Source organism: Lycium ferocissimum, chromosome 1, assembly GCF_029784015.1.
Source record: "Lycium ferocissimum isolate CSIRO_LF1 chromosome 1, AGI_CSIRO_Lferr_CH_V1, whole genome shotgun sequence".
In the NCBI taxonomy this organism is placed as follows: Eukaryota; Viridiplantae; Streptophyta; class Magnoliopsida; order Solanales; family Solanaceae; genus Lycium; species Lycium ferocissimum.
The window spans coordinates 21,179,736-21,197,702 of NC_081342.1; the positions used below are offsets into that span (position 1 = coordinate 21,179,736).

General features: G+C 35.3%; 2 protein-coding genes across 3 annotated transcripts; both read right to left on the reverse strand.

The window, feature by feature from the left end:
* Window positions 1-5: 5 nt before the first annotated feature.
* On the reverse strand, window positions 6-2,735 carry LOC132052019 (COMPASS-like H3K4 histone methylase component WDR5B). Of its 2 annotated transcripts, XM_059443361.1 has the most exons (3): window positions 1,915-2,735; window positions 657-971; window positions 6-452 (listed from the first exon to the last, which is right to left on the reverse strand). In XM_059443361.1, the coding sequence occupies exons 1-2, from the start codon at window positions 2,575-2,577 to the stop codon at window positions 684-686; spliced, it is 951 nt and encodes a 316-aa protein (XP_059299344.1). In that variant the 5' UTR covers window positions 2,578-2,735; the 3' UTR covers window positions 6-452; window positions 657-683. The 2 variants fall into 2 exon arrangements, with proteins under 2 accessions (XP_059299344.1, XP_059299336.1); XM_059443353.1 differs by having other exon boundaries at window positions 6-971.
* Window positions 2,736-3,610: 875 nt separating this feature from the next.
* On the reverse strand, window positions 3,611-7,986 carry LOC132052011 (uncharacterized). Its single transcript, XM_059443340.1, has 2 exons — window positions 6,981-7,986; window positions 3,611-4,284 (listed from the first exon to the last, which is right to left on the reverse strand). Exons 1-2 carry the CDS (start codon window positions 7,815-7,817, stop codon window positions 3,886-3,888), a joined length of 1,236 nt encoding a protein of 411 aa, XP_059299323.1. The 5' UTR covers window positions 7,818-7,986; the 3' UTR covers window positions 3,611-3,885.
* Window positions 7,987-17,967: the final 9,981 nt, after the last annotated feature.

Genomic DNA, 17,967 nt, shown 5'->3' on the forward strand with positions numbered 1-17,967 from the left:
TACTCTGCAGGAATGGCGCCATCTAGTTTCTTACATATTATAAAAAAGAAAATACAGTAGCCAGTTTTTTTGTAACTTGATAACGCAAAATCTTCAGGCATCAACTTCAAGAGTATAGCTGCACCATTCATAAATAGACAGGAGCCACTGCCATCTGTTACACCTATCCACGATAACCAAAGTTATGCGAAGTTAGCTAATGCAAGCGAATGTCCTCGGACTAAACCTATAAATTAAGTACACCGTGTGAGATAGCTGGAAAAATCTTGAATGATAAAACCTTCAGAAAAACGAAACTATAGAATTGACGTATAATAAGTCCATCTTTTGTCTACTGTAGAATTATTAATTGCTTACACAAAAAGAAGAATTAGAGCACAACCGAATGGATGACTCTTTCCATTACATTCAACTCAATCTACCCAGAAAAAGGACCACTTTGGATTCAAAGGCTACCTAGATGTTGGGAAAAGCCAAAGTTAATAAGTGAAAAAGTATACAAATGAAATGTGATTTAAGCACCAAAAGAATCAACAAAAGTTGCTTCTTGTTACTAAAAGTTCACATGTTAATGAAGATTTAATGTTCGAAACTCCAAAATTAATATCAATCTTAAGTGCAAAGGTTGTGTATTCGTAGGATAGAATAGAATGAACCTGCCTATACAGAGTTGAGGACATCCATTAGTCTTGGACCCAAACCCTCACTGTCCTGTCATTATCTAGTCCAGCTGAGACAATCATGTTTTCTGTGGGGTGGCAAGAAACCGAAATGACGGTATCAGTATGTCCTTCAAGTTTCTGCAGCAGATTTTTCCCTTGCAAATTCCATATGTAGACACATCGATCCTCTGAGCCACTCACAATATACTTCCCATTCGTGACAGAAAACGTGGAAGTTATGCAGTACACTTTATTCACATGGCCTGCGTAATTTTTTATATATTTCCCTGTAGAATAGTTCCATAGCTTCTGTACTCAGGGACAATCACAAAAAGCCCAAGTTACAAGTCAAACGTGCAGGGGAAGTGACATAATTGAATCAATTCGAGTTTTCTACGCTTTAAAGGAAATGTATCATGAAATGATGCTTCAAAAGGCACGGAAATTTCTGAATGTTCAATATTACTACACCAACCTATGTTGTTACTCTCCAAAAATGATGCCGCACCGATGTCGGATCCTCCAAAAATGCACTACTTTTAAAGGATCCGACACACATCCAATGACATGTTTGAAGAGTCTAATCGACATAGAAACCAATAAGGCAACATGCGCCAATCCCGAACTAGTTTGGACTTGCTATACGAATCCTCTATATCTATTTCACTTTAACCGTATATCCATTTAATTCCAATACTTGTAAATAGTTTGTGTTAGTCTTTAAGGGCAGAGGTCATCTAAATTAGAACAGGTTCTCTAAATCTCACACTTACCCAAAACAACTAGGCCACTTATGAAAACAACTAAACCTTAACTGACAATAGTTGGTAGAATTCTTTGCTAACATTGCTTCTGTTTATATTCTGTTCTTAACTAAGTCCCAGTTTTCGGAAACAACCTCTCTATCTCAAAAACCTAATGTCTGTGTACACTCTAACCTCCCAAGACCCCACCTGTGGGAATACAATGGGTATATTGTTGACTAAGTCCCAGTCCAAATTGAACTGCTGTTCAATTTTCATCACAATAAATATCATAAAAAAACTTTTCCTTTGAGCCCAACAAATCAACCCAAATGAATAGAGCAGAATGATATAAATACTCGAAATAATCGATGCCAAATAGTACTTACAAGAAGATTATATCAAGGGTGGCAACAAGAACAAACTTGCCAAATAAGGAAATGCATCATACTGACTAAAAACGAAAGCGTGTCATATAAATTTGGGACAGAGAGAGTAGTAGTACTTACAAGAACATTATCAAGGGCGGCAACAAGAATAAACTTTCCATTAGGGGAAAACTTAGCGAACGAAACAGCAGGAACTTTATCATCAATAAGTGTCTTGAGACAAACACCAGTAGCAGTATCCCATATCTTACAAGACCCATCATGACTACCCGAAACAATCAATGACCCATCTCTATTAAAATGTACCGATGTTACAGGCATCGAATGTGCCCTAATAACATGATTAGTTTTACCCGTTTTCACATCCCAAACCCTAATTGTCTCATCAAATGAACCCGAGACAATTAAATTCGACTGAGGGTTGAAATTCACACAGAAAACAAAACCCGTGTGCCCACGCAATGTTTTGACGGACTCGGCGGCGCGTGCGTCCCAGATGCGGAGCGTGCGGTCATCTGAAGCGGAGCAAATGTAAGATGAATCGGAGGACCATGCTAAGTCGGATACACCTTCGGTGTGGCCAACGAGACGTGAGAGGAGAGTTAGGGTTTGTGTTGACCAGACGATTAGGGTTCTGTCTAAAGAGGAAGAGGCGAAGAGTTGACCGTTGTTGGAGAACTTCACGCATGAGACGGCGCGTGTGTGTCCGGTCAGGACCTTTTTTTGGCGGTATGGAAGGTATGGCGGCGGAGGTGGTTGGGTGGTGTTGTTGTTGTTCGACATTGGAATTTGGAGGTCCGGTCGAGGCACCACTACGCTATACTACAAGCCCTGCACTCTTGTTATATTTGCTTCTGTATGCTCTATGAGAAGCAACAGGTTTGTCAATTAGATTCTGTTACGACTATAACCATTATATATATAAGGTTCGAGTACTTTCCATATACTTCCCTTCGGGTAATTTCTATATACTCCCCTGTCCCAAAGGAAATGTCATCTAAGCAAAAATTACGCTTAAGATGTTTTTAGCAACAAGAAATATTTTCATGAAATTTTTTATAGCGAAATATATTTTCTTGCGGATTGAGTAAATAAGGATGTTTCTTTCTAGTTATCATCCATATTACTTCACATACTAGTTTTTTTGAAATGAAAACAATCTCATGATCTCAGAATTTGCTTTTATCCTTGTCTTTGTCTATCTTCTATGACACTTAGGTCCATACTTTGTCAAAATATGCCTTCTTTTTTGTTTCAAAGAGGACATATTGCATATGTCATACTGTCGTCCTTTATAAATTGGGATCTACTTACCGTTGTTTTTACAAAGAGTTACTCCATTGTAGCCATACGGAATTGTTCCTCTAATGCAAGCATTATTCGATCCCACAAGCCACAACTTTGGCTTTCAATTCCTTTCTATTTGCTCCGCGATTCAGAGACCGAAGAATTCCTTTCTATTTGCTCCGCGACTCACAAAGACCGAAGCACTGCAATATCGATAGTTCGCCACATAAAATTCTAGCTCAGAAGTATTATAGGCAAAGTGGCCTCTCGGTCTTTCGCTCAACTAGAACAACAGAACAACCTGGAGTTTGATACATGATTTGAACTGGTATCCCAACTGTCCTCATTGTCACTACCAGACTAGTGATCGTCAAGCAGATGACTTATGACTGCTGGACAACGATTTGAGACATAGGTAGAGGAAACAATCATCATGCAATTATCGCGTGTGAGACCTATTCCTTATGTGAACTTCATTTTGGAGTCGAAGATTGGATTACAAACTACAACAGTCAGTTGACTAGTCCGATACTTGCGCACGCCAACTATCCAATTTACCGTTATAATACATGACATTTTTTTTTTTTAATCTTCAGTCAGAATTATTCATCGCATAACTAAAGGCAAGTATTCTCTACATGCGATCCAATTCCAGAAGTTACAAACCAGGACATCCAATTCTTCTTCCTCCCTTGTGCAAGTCTTTGCAGGGCAGGCTATACTCAGGTAAATGATAGAAATCAACATTACAGAAAAAAAGAGTACTAAAGGCAAATCAATTTATAAATTTCTGCAGGATATCCCTTATGCAGGCATTATTCGAAGCCTTTCCTCTGTTTGAGATCCGCCAGAAGTCCCCTCCTCTGCAAGCAACGACTGCAAGTCACTACCATTTGCAAGGCTATTGAACTCCACAGCTTTGGATGGCATTGCTGGATACCGTCGTTGGCAGAAGGTCATCAGTCTTTTAACTGACTGCAGATACTTCCTAGTTGTCTCGTCATTCATGATATGAGCAACACTGTTTGTGTAAATCTTCTCACGAGCTGACCGTTCATGAATACCAACCATAGTAACACCAATAGGCCAAGGTGCATTACCAATTGCCATCTTAATGTACTGATCCATCGCAGCTAGATAGTCCCTCTTCATACAGCATTCAACAACCACAAGTAGTGCTTGCCTAATGTCATCAGGAAGTAACTGCATACACAACAAGTACACCATGACAAAATAAGCTTTTCATGCAGAAGAAGAAATTTGAATAAGAATCTTAAAAGAGGATAATAGAAACGTATTGGTTCAACCGAATGTTTTTTTAAGAGACAACCAGTGTTATCAAAAGCGAAAAGCGCAAAAAAGCTCTAAGGTCAGCTGGGGCTTTAAGCGCAAAGCGCAAAAAAAGCATGGGCTTTAATGAAAAAGAGCGCAATGGTACAATAACACAAATATATATACGTTTAGTCCAAGATTAATAATAATAAGCATGAATAACAAATATATGGACAAAGAAATTGTAAAAATATTACGATAAAGTGAAATATCAATCATCCAGTGTCACCTCATCAAGAGAGGCTCATTGGCAAGGAAAAGTAAGTCTTAGAGCCTTGATGACGACACTGAAGCGCACGTAAAGCGAGGCAAAGCGCTCAACATGTTTTGAGCCTCGCTTTAGGGCTTAAGCGCGCATTTGATAACACTGGAGACAACGACAGCAAGCGAAGACCATGTACAATTTTTTTTTTTTTTTAAACAAAAAAATTCCACTTTACCAGCATATTCAGCTCAGGTTCCAAACTTGTATAGATTGGCGGATATATAGGAGATAAACCATCAGCACTGCTATATATATATATGCTTTCCAGCTATATTATACCTTATATACACCCATGTTCAGAGTTAGCTCAAGAACTTATCATTAGAAATTAGTTCAGGTAATTATCGACTTTCCGCACATAAAATTGGGCCGATAGACAAATAATCACATTGCAATATTCTTGGATTTACAAAACTTGTGAATGGCTTGTGGATTTTATTGAGTAAAGATATAGAATGAGAGGTGCTGATTTAGCATCCATTAACAACTAAATCGTTTAATAACAACAAGTACTAATACCACACCTCATTCCTGAGCAAGTTGGACCAAGTCGCACGGTTTAAGCTCATCTTGAAACTCAACATTTGATCAAAATAGAAAATTATTTTGGTTTATACTCAAACACCATGCAAGCATTGAGCAAAGTGGGTTATGCTAGGGTAATAATCTCGACATTCTCTTCGTATTTATTCCATTGTGTCATCAACAGCACAGTACTAATTTACTTTCTCAATTATCAATGTACGACAGCTCTCCCTAATCCAAGTGCTCACTCCCTTCAACCAGGAAAGTGGTTGCTCGCTCTACTCTTACCTTTTGCCAATAATCCAGTTCCTTTGCTCCCCCCCCCCCCCCCTCCTCCTCCCCCCAACAACAAAAAAAGGAATCCTTGAGCTTAAGATGAGTTAATCACATGTGGGCTTTCATTTTCACTTTGCTAGAACTAGCAAAGGGCCTAGTTCTACCCTTTTTTGAAGGCAGGCAGATCTGATTGCTTTCAACGAAAAGTTCAAGGCACAAAGTGCAAAAGCTTAGAAAGTCAAGATCCTCTGCTACACTTAACTAATCATCATCTATACGGCTATCATCATCACATGAAGGATAACAGATGAGGTCTTGAGCATAGTAAATATGCATCAATTAATTAAGTTAATATTATTTCTTCATTAAGGTAATTAACTGACGCAATACGCGCATCACTCAATATTTATACATAAGATATATGTACAGATCTTTTATGCACGTGCATATTGCGAGTTTCTCTGTCTTCAAATTCTCTGAACCATTACCCTGCCAGGTCATTATACCATAGCTACCTCAGAATATAACATCCTCATTCAAAAGAGAGAGGGCCAAAGGATTCATTAGTTTATCCTATCATCCACTCAACCATGGCAATGAGACTATTAGAGTAAAGACCAAAAGTTTCTTGTCGGAAGAATGATGTGATTCTTCTTTTCCAAGTTTTCCCAATTCCCATTATGTTGGATGAGACAACGTGCAGGAAAGATCTAACACTGGATGAGACAACGTGCAGGAAAGGTCTTACACAGGATCTACAGTAAGAATGTGCACTATCTATCCTTAATCAATGTTCTATAATACATTTCCTATTTCACCTCCAACAAGTAAATCATTGGAAGAACAAGAGATCATAAATCTCCAGCATCAATTTCAAAACAAATCAAAAGAAATCGACTCCAGTTATGATGAGTTTATTCATTAGATCAAATACATCATCATTAGATGCAAACACCGGTTTCTACAAGAGATCATAATCTTTTTATCACAGTTAGTACTCCCACAAAGACAACCATATTCCATATCGCATTGCCTAATTCATTTTTTCATAGATTGGATCCACCTAAGACTCAATTCATGTGTGTCTGATTGAGTACATTTCTAAATAAGCTTTAATTTCAAGCAATTGCAGTAATGAAGAAAGAAAAGTAATATAAAGCTTGCAGCTTCAGGAGTTGCAGAGACAGAACATAGAATCTAACACTTTGCTTGGATGGTTGTTACCTATCGTATTGTATTGTGTTGTTAGTTTAAATACAATGTTTGTTTCGAGCTTTCCTTCTCATTTGGTCTTTACTTATTGTCTCATAATCCTATTTTATTCTTTACCCTTCCTAACTCCACCCGTACCCTACTTTTCTTGTAGTTTTATCCTTCAAATTGCTAATGTGTGACATTATGTTTACGACAGGAAAGATACAATCTATCCAAACGTTGTATCCATCAAAGCAATACAGTATGATATCATATAATGCGACAAGGAAAAGCAACAATTTCTTACCTTTTTCCTGCAAAACTTGAATAATGGATGCAAGTACCTAGCACATTGCTTAAAAGTAGCAACCATCGATTTCCCCTTAGCCGACCTCTTCTCCGAATCAGTCATTTCATCGAGTTCTTGATTCCATTCATTCAACAACTTCTTAAAAAACACCAAAATCTTATCTTCATCACACAAATCATCGAAATTCGTCTTCATTCTCTTCAAATCCTTATCATAATCCACACCCGACGACGCCCCATCTCCACTCAAATCTTCATCACCACCACCTCCGTCTTTATCCTCACCGATATCCTCACTCACTTTTCGCTTCCTTTCACTCATCATACCCGATTTCTGTCGTTTCTTTAATTCAACAATATCCCTTAAAAAATCATTAGTTTGTCCTTCAGTCATATCACTATCATCAACTTCAAACAGTCCAGTTTTCAACACAAATTTCAATCTATCTAACCTGGCCACGTCATCTTCACCGAATAAAGTCACGGGTTGTTTTAAAAACCTAAGACGACGAATAACTTCTTGTTTCGGTAAGTTTAATAAATCGATTTTTTGCTCATCTGTAGGTGGTTGTTGTGAGTTTGATGATGACGTGTTGTTGTTTTTGTCATCTTCGGTTTTTGAGTTTGATGATGACGTGTTGTTGTTGTTGTTGTTGTCTTCGGTCTTGTGTTGTTGTTGTGATTTGGATTTGGCTTCGGCTTCACGTTTTTCCTCTTCGCGAATTCTTTGTATGCGTTTTTGTTCGATTTCTGATCGCTTGAAGATTTTGCGGCCGCCCACATCTTGTGCTAGGGTTTTGCGCCGTTTCTCTAATTCTTGTTTCAGTATATCCATTGGATCGGATCGGCTAGGGTTTGTACTCTCTGAGAATAGACAGAGAGAAAGTGATTACTTTTGGGGAAAAAAGAGAGAGAGACGATGGGCTATTACTCTAACCACGGAATTTATTCCGCTTCGCGCAGTCTTGAAAGTCCTGAGTTTATTACCGAAATGATCTTTTTACTATCTAATTAGTATATATTAAAAGTACTTAAAATGTATTTTTGATATACAAATTCATATAAATCACACTTTTAAATTTTAATGTGTTTTATTATTAACACTTCATTTTACATTTTTATCTATTTTTTTCATCACCTAAGAGTTTTCATTTTTAAACACACTTGTGCTTTTATCTAATCCATATAGGTAGAACTATTTTTTATTTTTTGACATAAAATAATTTTAACAAATTGGTGTCTCTTAATGTGCATGTGTATAACAAAATTTTAAAATATGACTTCATTGTACGTCTAATTTATGGATATAAGTATTCAACTTTCTCATCTAATTTATATATATAAGTATTCAACTTTCTTTCTTTCAATAGAGAGTTAAACGATGTCATATTTTTTATTATAAAAAAATCGATATCTATTAAACAATTGTGTGTGCTAAGCACATGAGGCGGAAAAGAATACTTTCTTCTTTTCCTACTTGAACAATCAAATATATTCTTTTGCATTCTTACTTTGTTAATCAATGGTGTAAAATAAAATAATTACTCTCAATTAAAATAGATGAATAAGAATAAATGAAGTGAGAGAATTTGGGAAGAGCCAAAAAGAAATTACACTTTTAAAAGGTTGAAATGAAACTGGGAAAGAAAACGTAACAGAAAGAAATTAAGAGGATTCTTAATGAATGTAAATGATATTGGAAGTGGGATTCAAGAATTTGAATGTAGAAATTAATTACCTTAGCATTTCTATCATTAGAAATTTATCAAATGAGTTAAGCAGCTAATTTTGAAAAGAAAAAAGATAAGCACGTGAATACATTTCTAGAGTAATAATTTTTCAATTGTAGTTCATTCCATAATATCACAAGATTGTATCTGTATTTAGGTGCAGAAGGAAAAAAATACTCTTTTTTAATAGCACAAAACATGCCATCTACTTTCATTTTCTGTTATTTCATCTCGAAATTTATGTCAATTTTGTAGTAATCTGTTCTCATTATACTATGACTTAAATGTGAGCTCCAAATATATTTACACAAATGTGAGCTCCAAATATATTTACACAAGTATTTATGGGAAAAGAAAGCTTGTAACATTTCTTTCTAATTTAATTTTTCTTTTACTATTGATCTTGTCGTCCGTTTCTGCTATTAAGCATTGCTTTGCAATCATTTATCAATTCCTCCAAATTAAAATTAAATTCCTTGAATTCTGTCATGAAAACCTTAGTCACACCTTCACCAATAATGCTATCTAGTATCCAGCAAATTTTAGGGTGACATTCTCATGAAAAAGTCTTCAAACAAACGTTGATATGTGGCATTAAAGGAAAAAATCTTCAAAGCATGTATCTTGCATGATCAAGAATGCATGAAGAATAGACCCTTTGTTCTCATTATAATATGACGGAAATGTGAGCTCCAAATATTTTTACACAAGTATGCATGGGAAAAGAAAGCTTGTAACATTTCTTTCCAATTTAATTTTTCTTTTACCATTGATCTTGTCGTCCGTTTCTGCTATTAAGCATTGCTTTGCAATCATTTATCAATTCCTCCAAATTAAAATGGCCTTCCTTGAATTCTGTCATGTAAACCTTAGTCACACCTTCACCAATAACGCTATCTAGTATCCTTTAGAGTGACATTCTCATGAAAAAGTCTTCAAACAAACGTTGATATATATGTGGTATTAAAGGAAAAAATCTTCAAAGCATGCATCTTGCATGATCAAGAATGCATGAAGAATAGACCCTCAAGATCATTCAAAAAGAAAAGACCAACATTTCAAATGATGTTCAATAATATTTCCCGAACTATCACCAAAAAATACACAAACTTAATATATGAAACGAATTAATTAAAAAAAATGACCAGAAAGCTAATAGATGAAAAATACATGTTACTATAACATTTTTATCCATATTGCTAATTCGATCTTTACTTCATCAACATCACCTTGATTAATATAACATTGAGAAAAAAAAAAATAAGAAAGGAAAGAAGGAAACAAAAAAGGTAAAAGAAAGAGCAAATCAAATATAAAGACAAGAAACTTAGGGCCTGTTTGGAAAGCCACCTGGTAATTGGAATTGGTGTAATTACTAGGGTAGTAATTACACAGCCTAGTAATTACACAGTAGTGTAATTACAACGACCTGTTTGTTTGTCATGACGTAATTACAGTGTAATTACAAGTATGCTGTTTGGTTACTGCCGGTGTAATTACACGATCAGTTTAATTTAAAAATAAAATTTAATTATAAAAAAATTAAAATTAATATTTAAAAAATATTGCCTTTATAAATGATATTAAATTAGTTATTTAATAACACATTGTTTCTTGAAAATATATTGATTAATAATCATATATTTGTAACTAATATTGTAACAAAACTAATTGATATATATTTTTCAAATTAATATTTAATTTTAATTAATTATAAAACTTAAAAGAAGACTCTTTTTTTGTGAGAACGTCATGGATTAGATGTTTGATAAATTAATAAATATAATGCCATAACATTATTCAAATGTTTGACACAAAAAATCCAACAATGTAAGTGAAAAATAAACAACATGCAATGTGAAAGCAAATAACTTAAAATTGGAAATATAACCTAAATTCAAAATCCAAAAGAAAAAATTCAACATAATACTCTTATGTCAAATTCTCACATTACATAAGTAAGTTCCAACGTAACTTAAGTAAATAATTTAAAAGAAAGGAAAAATATAAGTCTATAACCTCATTCACAATGAAATTCTACTTTAATAACGTCACTCGTTGTATGTCAAGTTTGTTAATGACTCATTCTTTCCAATATTAAGAGGTGTAGTTTCAAATATTAGAATAATAACAAGGTTATGCTAAATGAATAAAATAAAAAAATAAAAAAATACGAGCAATTACATGGAACCACAAGAAGTAAAGGTTGGGAATGAGAAGAAAGAAAATGAAAAATAAATAATATAAAAAGAAAAATACATTTTAAAAAATAATAATTCAAAAGTAAAAATAAAAAAGAAATTAAAATTATAGAAATAAAAAAATATTAAAAATATAAAAAACTAAAATAATAGAAATTAAAAATAAATTAAAAATAAAAGAAATTAAAGTAAAAAAATAAACAAACTAAAAAGTAACCACGAATTACGGTGTAATTACACCCAATTCTCGTTACCTTGAGAATTGGAGAGTGTAATTACACCGTCAATTACACCCATTCCCACCTAATCGTAATTACTGTCAAAACAAACAATGCGCCAAACAATTACACCCAATTACACCCAATTCCAATTACCTGGGTTGCTTCCAAACAGGCCCTTACCAAAAAGTCATATGGTTCAGTTCATGGGACAAAGGCTCAAAGTTTTGCCTTCTTTCTTTTCCACCCTGAAACAGTCAATGAAAACAAAATGAGGCAAAAAAAAAGTTCATAACGTTGCAACTGATGGGAAGAAGTTGTGAACAGCCTACATACCTAATTATATATGATAATATGCATTAATTCTCACATTTAATTAGAGCATAAAATAACATTTACTTTTATAACTCAAATTCTGTGCAAAGAAAAAGAAAACGATTCATATAGAGTCCTTTCATCTTTCATTCAATTAATATCTTACCCTTTAATTGATTAATAAATTGGGATTATTCAGTTTAATTAGAATTAGGGGTCTTTCCACATTCCGCCTTGACCTTATAAAAAGAACACAAATTTGCAAAAATAATGAGAGTAAATTATAAGGAATGGAAAAGGTTGGGTAGTAATATCAGATTTTTTTATTACAATATAATGAATGTAAACGTTTCTCTTACAAATGTTACAGAGAGTGCTAAATGTAGCACATTTAACATAATTAAGATATAATTAATGGAGTTAATTATATGAATATCTTTTTAGATTTTTTTAACATGACATATAAATGGGGAAAAAAAAAGAGAAAATGCCAAAAAAAAGGAGAAAAAAGATAAATAGGAATGGTGGCCATAGAGAGGTGCCACATCACCTTATCTATGTCTAGTTTATATTATATATAGATTGGGGAATGAGACCCTGAAGTGTTGTATTTATATTTTCTGCCCCTTGGTTTGAGTTTGTGACTCAGACAGCAGGAGTGCTTTAGTTATAGGTGATTTCTGCCCGTTACAATTTTTGTACTTTATCTAATCTTGAATATAATATACTCCCTCCTTCCAAAAAGATTGTCCTCTTTTGACTTGACACAAAATTTAAGAAATAAAGGAAGATTTTTAAAATATGTGATTCAAAACAAGCCTTAGATATTTGTGTGGCTGTAAATCATCTCATAAAGTTAAATTGTTTCTAAATATAGAAAGGGGACAATCTTTTTGGGACAGACTAAAAAGGAAAGGAGGACAATCTTTTTGGGACAGAGGGAGTAGTTAATATTTGTAACAACAATAACATACCTAATTTAATTTTACAAGTGGGTTTTGAGGAGGGTAGAGTATACGCAGACCTTACCTCTACCTTGAGAGGTAGAGAAGCTGTTTCTAATAAACCCTCGGCTCAGAAAAAAGCAATAACAAAACAGGTCAAATAGGAAAAGGAACAATAACTACAATAAAACAGTACGCTAAGCGAAGAACAAGAGTCAGTAAATAATAACAGAAATCAAAGGGCAAGAAATTACAGGAAAAAATACTACGACTACTAATAAGGAATGATACGCGACACAATGCTTTACTAACTACTAACCTACTACCCTAATATTTAATATTTGTAAAAGAATATTTTGGTCTAAGCTTTAACAGGGTTTATGAAACTAACAGAAAGGCTCAAAGTTGAGTTAAAATTGATGGAGCTGTTATAAAATAAAGACTATGAAGTAAATACACCAGAGAGAAGTATATGGAGAGGAATTAATTGTATATCTAACTTCTACAAATGAACTCCTATTTATAGGAGGAAATAAGTGAACAATTTGGTGGCCATAAGTGAACAACTTGGTGGCCACACATACTTGGTGCCCAAGTATTTTGGTGGGCATCCAACTTACAACACTCCCCCTTGGATGTCCATTAATTAGATGATGTGCCTCGTTAAAACCTTATTAGGAAAAACCCTGTGAAAAAAAAATCCTATTGAAGGAAAAAAAGTACACATATCTAGTAATACGCTTTGAGAGCTGCCTCATTAAAAACCTTACCAAGAAAACCCAATGGGACAAAACTTGGTTAAGGAAAAAAGAGCACAACACATATTTCACTCCCCGACGAAGACCAAAATTCGGATGTCGAGTCTTCGCATTCCAATCTTGAATATCATCTTCTCAAGAGTTGAAGTTGGCAAAGATTGGGTGAACAAATCTGCGGATTGTCGGTTGAACGGATTGTTGCACATCAATATCACCATTCTTCTGGAGATCATGTGTGAAGAATAACTTTGGTGAAATGTGCTTCGTTCTATCTCCTTTTATGAAACCTCCTTTTAATTGAGCTATGCATGCAGCATTATCTTCCTATAATGTTGTGGGTATTTTTGTATCACACTTCAAGCCACATCTTTATCTGATGAAATGTATCACTGATCTCAACCACACACATTCCCTACTTGCTTCATGAATAGCGATTATCTCAGCATGATTTGAAGAAGTAGCAACAATGGACTACTTTGTAGATCACCATGATATAGCAGTACCTCCGCATGTAAACATATAGCCTATTTGAGATCGAGCTTTATGTGGATCAGATAAATAACCTACATCTGCATAACCAACAAGATCTGTACTACCTTTGTTAGTATAAAACAGACACATATCGCTAGTTCCTTTCAGATATCGCAATATATGCTTAACTCCGTTCCAACATCTTCGTGTAGGAGAAGAGTTATATCTTGCTAGAAAATTAACAGAGAACGCTATGTCAGGTCTTGTAGCGTTAGCAAGGTACATAAGTGCACCAATTGCACTAAGATATGGTACTTTAGGACCAAGAAGCTCTTCATTTTCTTCCTGAGGTCAGAACGGATATTTACTCACTTTAAGTGAGCGAACAACCATTGGAGTACTTAAAGGATGCGCATTGTCCATGTAAAATCATTTTAAAGCTTTTTCGGTATAAGCAGATTGATGGATAAAGATCCCGTCTCGCTAAATGTTCAACTTTGCAAACCAAGACGCTTTGTTTTTCCGAGATCTTTCATCTCAAATTCTTTCTTTCAATATTCAATCGCCTTTTGGAGCTCTTCTGGAGTTCCAATTAGGTTTATGTCATCAACATAAACAGCAAGTATAACGAACTTTGATTTTGTTTTCTTAATAAAAAACACATGGACAAATGGCATCATTTATATAACCTTCATTTACCAAGTACTCACTAAGGCGATTGTACCACATGCGCCCTGATTGTTTTAGACCATACAACGATCTTTGTAATCTGATTGAATACATCTCCCGAGACTTTGAACTAATTGCTTCAGGCATTTTAAATCCTTCAGGAATTTTCATATAGATTTCATTATCAAGTGAGCCATAAAGGTAAGGCGTAACCACATCCATCGTACGTATTTGAAGGTTTTCATGTAGCCTAAACTCGATGAGATATCAAAATGTTATGCCATCCATAACGGGTGAATATGTTTCTTCATAGTCGATACCGAGTCTTTGAGAGAATCCTTGTGCAACAAGGCATGCCTTGTATCTCACAATTTCATTTCCCTCATTCCTTTTCCGCACAAAGACCCATTTGAGGCTAACTGGTTTTACACCATTAGGTGTTTGGACTACCGGTCTTAAAACCTCACGTTTGGCAAGTGAATTCAGTTCTGATTGAACTGCCTCTTGCCATTTTGGCCAATCATATCTTCGTCGACATTCTTTGATAGATTGAGGTTCACCACTAAAAAACTGGCAAAAACCGTTGATGAAAACCGAGGGACCGCGTCGGTTTTTTCAATGAAACCGACAGAAAATCGACCCTTTATGGTCCGTCAGTTTACATAGCCTCGCTTTTTGAAAACCGACGGACCACGTCGGTTTTTTCCGACGGACTGCGTCGGTTACGTGGTCCGTCGGGTTTTATCCAATAATTTTAAAAAATAAAAATAAAATAAAAAAACCAACGGACTGAGTCGATTTTTTTAATTTCTGATTTTTTATCTTATATAAAAACAATATATATTTTATGAAAAAACCGATGCAGTAATTTAAATTTTTTATTTTAAATAAAAAATCGACATAGTGCGTCGGTTTTTTCATAAAATTTAAGAATTAATTTCCAGAAAACCGACGGACTGATTCGGTTTTCTGGAAAATTTCCAAAATTAATTTCCAGAAAACCCACGGATTGCGTCGGTTTTTACGGAAAATTTCCTGCATGCATTTCCTACATTTTACTGCGACCACACCAAAGACAAAACCAACTAAAAAGCCAAAACTAGCATTAAAATGCTCCAAATCAATTCTAAAAGAGCTACAACACATAAAATCACCCTAAGTAATAATAAAACACAACAAACACTATGTAAGCACATCAAATACGATCTAAATAGACCTTCAAAGTTCAGAAATATTTAAATGTCCAACCAAAAGTACCATTAACTAGTTTTAACATAAGTCCATTATTAAATCCAAACAACTACAATGATCATCCTGTCCGGCTACGTAATCACCGTCATCATCATCTTAAGGTCGAGGGGGGGGAAGGGAGAACACCAAATTGTCCATATGCAATGTGGCTTTTAACTTGTGCCATGAGCGATTCAAGGCACGCTTTCATGGTGTTACTTTCCTCAACTCTTTTTGCCTCAGTCTCGCCAATTTCCTATTAAGTTCACAATTTCGCGCCATACCGCGACCGAACACCATCAACTCCCCCGGCTTGTCGAGAAGACCCTTCACCTCGCAATCCTGACCGAAGGCGACTTAAGTTGTTCCATCACATCAAAAAATCCACATGGAAAGATCTTCTCGAGCTTAGTTGTAATGACTGGTATATTCTGTTCCATTCTTTGAAGGTTTTCTACCGTCAAAGTGTTAGAACATAAGTCCTTGAAGAACAAACTTATCTCTGTGATTGGTTTCCATATTCTTTCCGGTAGGCGGTTAAATGCAATAGGAATCAAAGTTTCCATGAAAACATGGCAATCATGACTTTTCATACCAATCAGTTTTCCTTCATTCATATCAGCACGCTTGTCAAAATTGGACGCATACCTCTCTGGCATCCGCAAATTCTTAACCCATTGACAAATCTCTCGTTTCTCCTCCAAAGTGAATGAAAAACTAGCCTTGGGCTTGAACACTTTATTATTCGCTAACTCTTGCAAGTTCAATTCAGGGCGCCTACAATATTCCTTTAGGTCCAATCTAGCTTTTGGGTTATCTTTTGTCTTGCCTTTAACATCCATAACAGTGTTGAACAAATTATCAAAGTAATTTTTTTTCAATATGCATCACATCAAGATTATGCCATAGAAGATTATCCTTCCAATACGGTAACTCCCAGAATATGCTCGTTTAGTCCAATTATGTTCAACACCATAAAGAGGTAGTCATAAGGGGCAACTTCGTGACCTTAGGCAAGTGACAAACCCTCCCCCAAATTTCTTCTCTGACAATGTTCGAGGGGGGGATCATTTTCGCTTTATTCTTTCTAAATGCTTGTTTTATTTTCCTGAATTGGTGATCCATAGGCAAGAATTGACGATGACAATCAAACCATGAATTTTTGTGGCCATGTTTTAAAGTGAAAGCTTTACTATTTTCCATGCAATGAGGACAAGCAAGCTTTCCAGTAGTCATTCAGCCAGACAACATCCCATACGCAGGAAAATTGTTAATAGTCCACATCAAAGAAGCACGCATATTGAAATTGCTCTTAGTTGACATATCATATGTCACTACACCTTCACACCACAATTGTTTTAACTCATCAATCAACGGTTGTAGATAGACATCAATCAAAACTTTTGGATTACGAGGACCAGGGATAACACAATTTAGGCATATATAGGGACTTGTCATACACATCTCAGGCGGTAGATTATATGGAGTAAGAAATACAGGCCAACAAGAATAGGGTGCGACTAAATAGAGTATGGTGTGAAACCATCCGCACACAAACCCAAACGAATGTTTCTTGGTTCACTAGCAAAATCAGGATAAGTACTATCAAAATGTTTCCACGCTTCTCCATCCGATGGATGACACATAACACCAGGCGGCCTTCTATTTTCATTGTGCCATCTCATGTGAGGAGCAGAACTCGGCGATGCAAACAACCTCTTTAACCTAGGTATAACAGGTAAATAATGCATCGCCTTAATTGGAACCATCTTCCCACTAGGTGTCCGCTTATAAGGCGCATGTCTACATATTTTACATTCATTTAAATCAGCATCTTGCTTATAGAACAACATACAACCGTTTGGACAACAATGAATTTTATCATACGACAATCCTAATTTGGAAACCAATCTCTTTGCTTCATAGTAACTCTTACGTATGTTGAATTCCGGACTAACTAGTTCCCCTACAAGCTTAATCATTGAGTCCATAGCACTTGACAACAACGATTCAATCTGATTTGATGTTAATCATTCTAACTACAACAAGACAACTTAGAATGCGACTCCCTACCCAAAGTGACGGCAGCCTCTTCTAATTCTTGATATAAGCGCATTGCTTCTTCATTAGGAGGTTTCTCAAAATTTTGCTTAGGTTCAAACCCAGACTGTACGCCAAAAACATCATTAACCATATCATTAACTCTATCATATTGGACATAACTATATTCCTGCGACACACTACTTTCACCGACAACCATATTGTAAAATATACCATTGACCCCGTCGGTCTCTCCATGATCGATCAAACATAATATTTACGCTTAAACCCACGACTATATAAATGAACCAACCCTTCCGGTTTCAAATACTTTATACACAAGCAATGAGAACGAGGACACCTAATTACCCCTTCATTTTTGAAAAGGTGAAGTGTCATTGCATGTGTG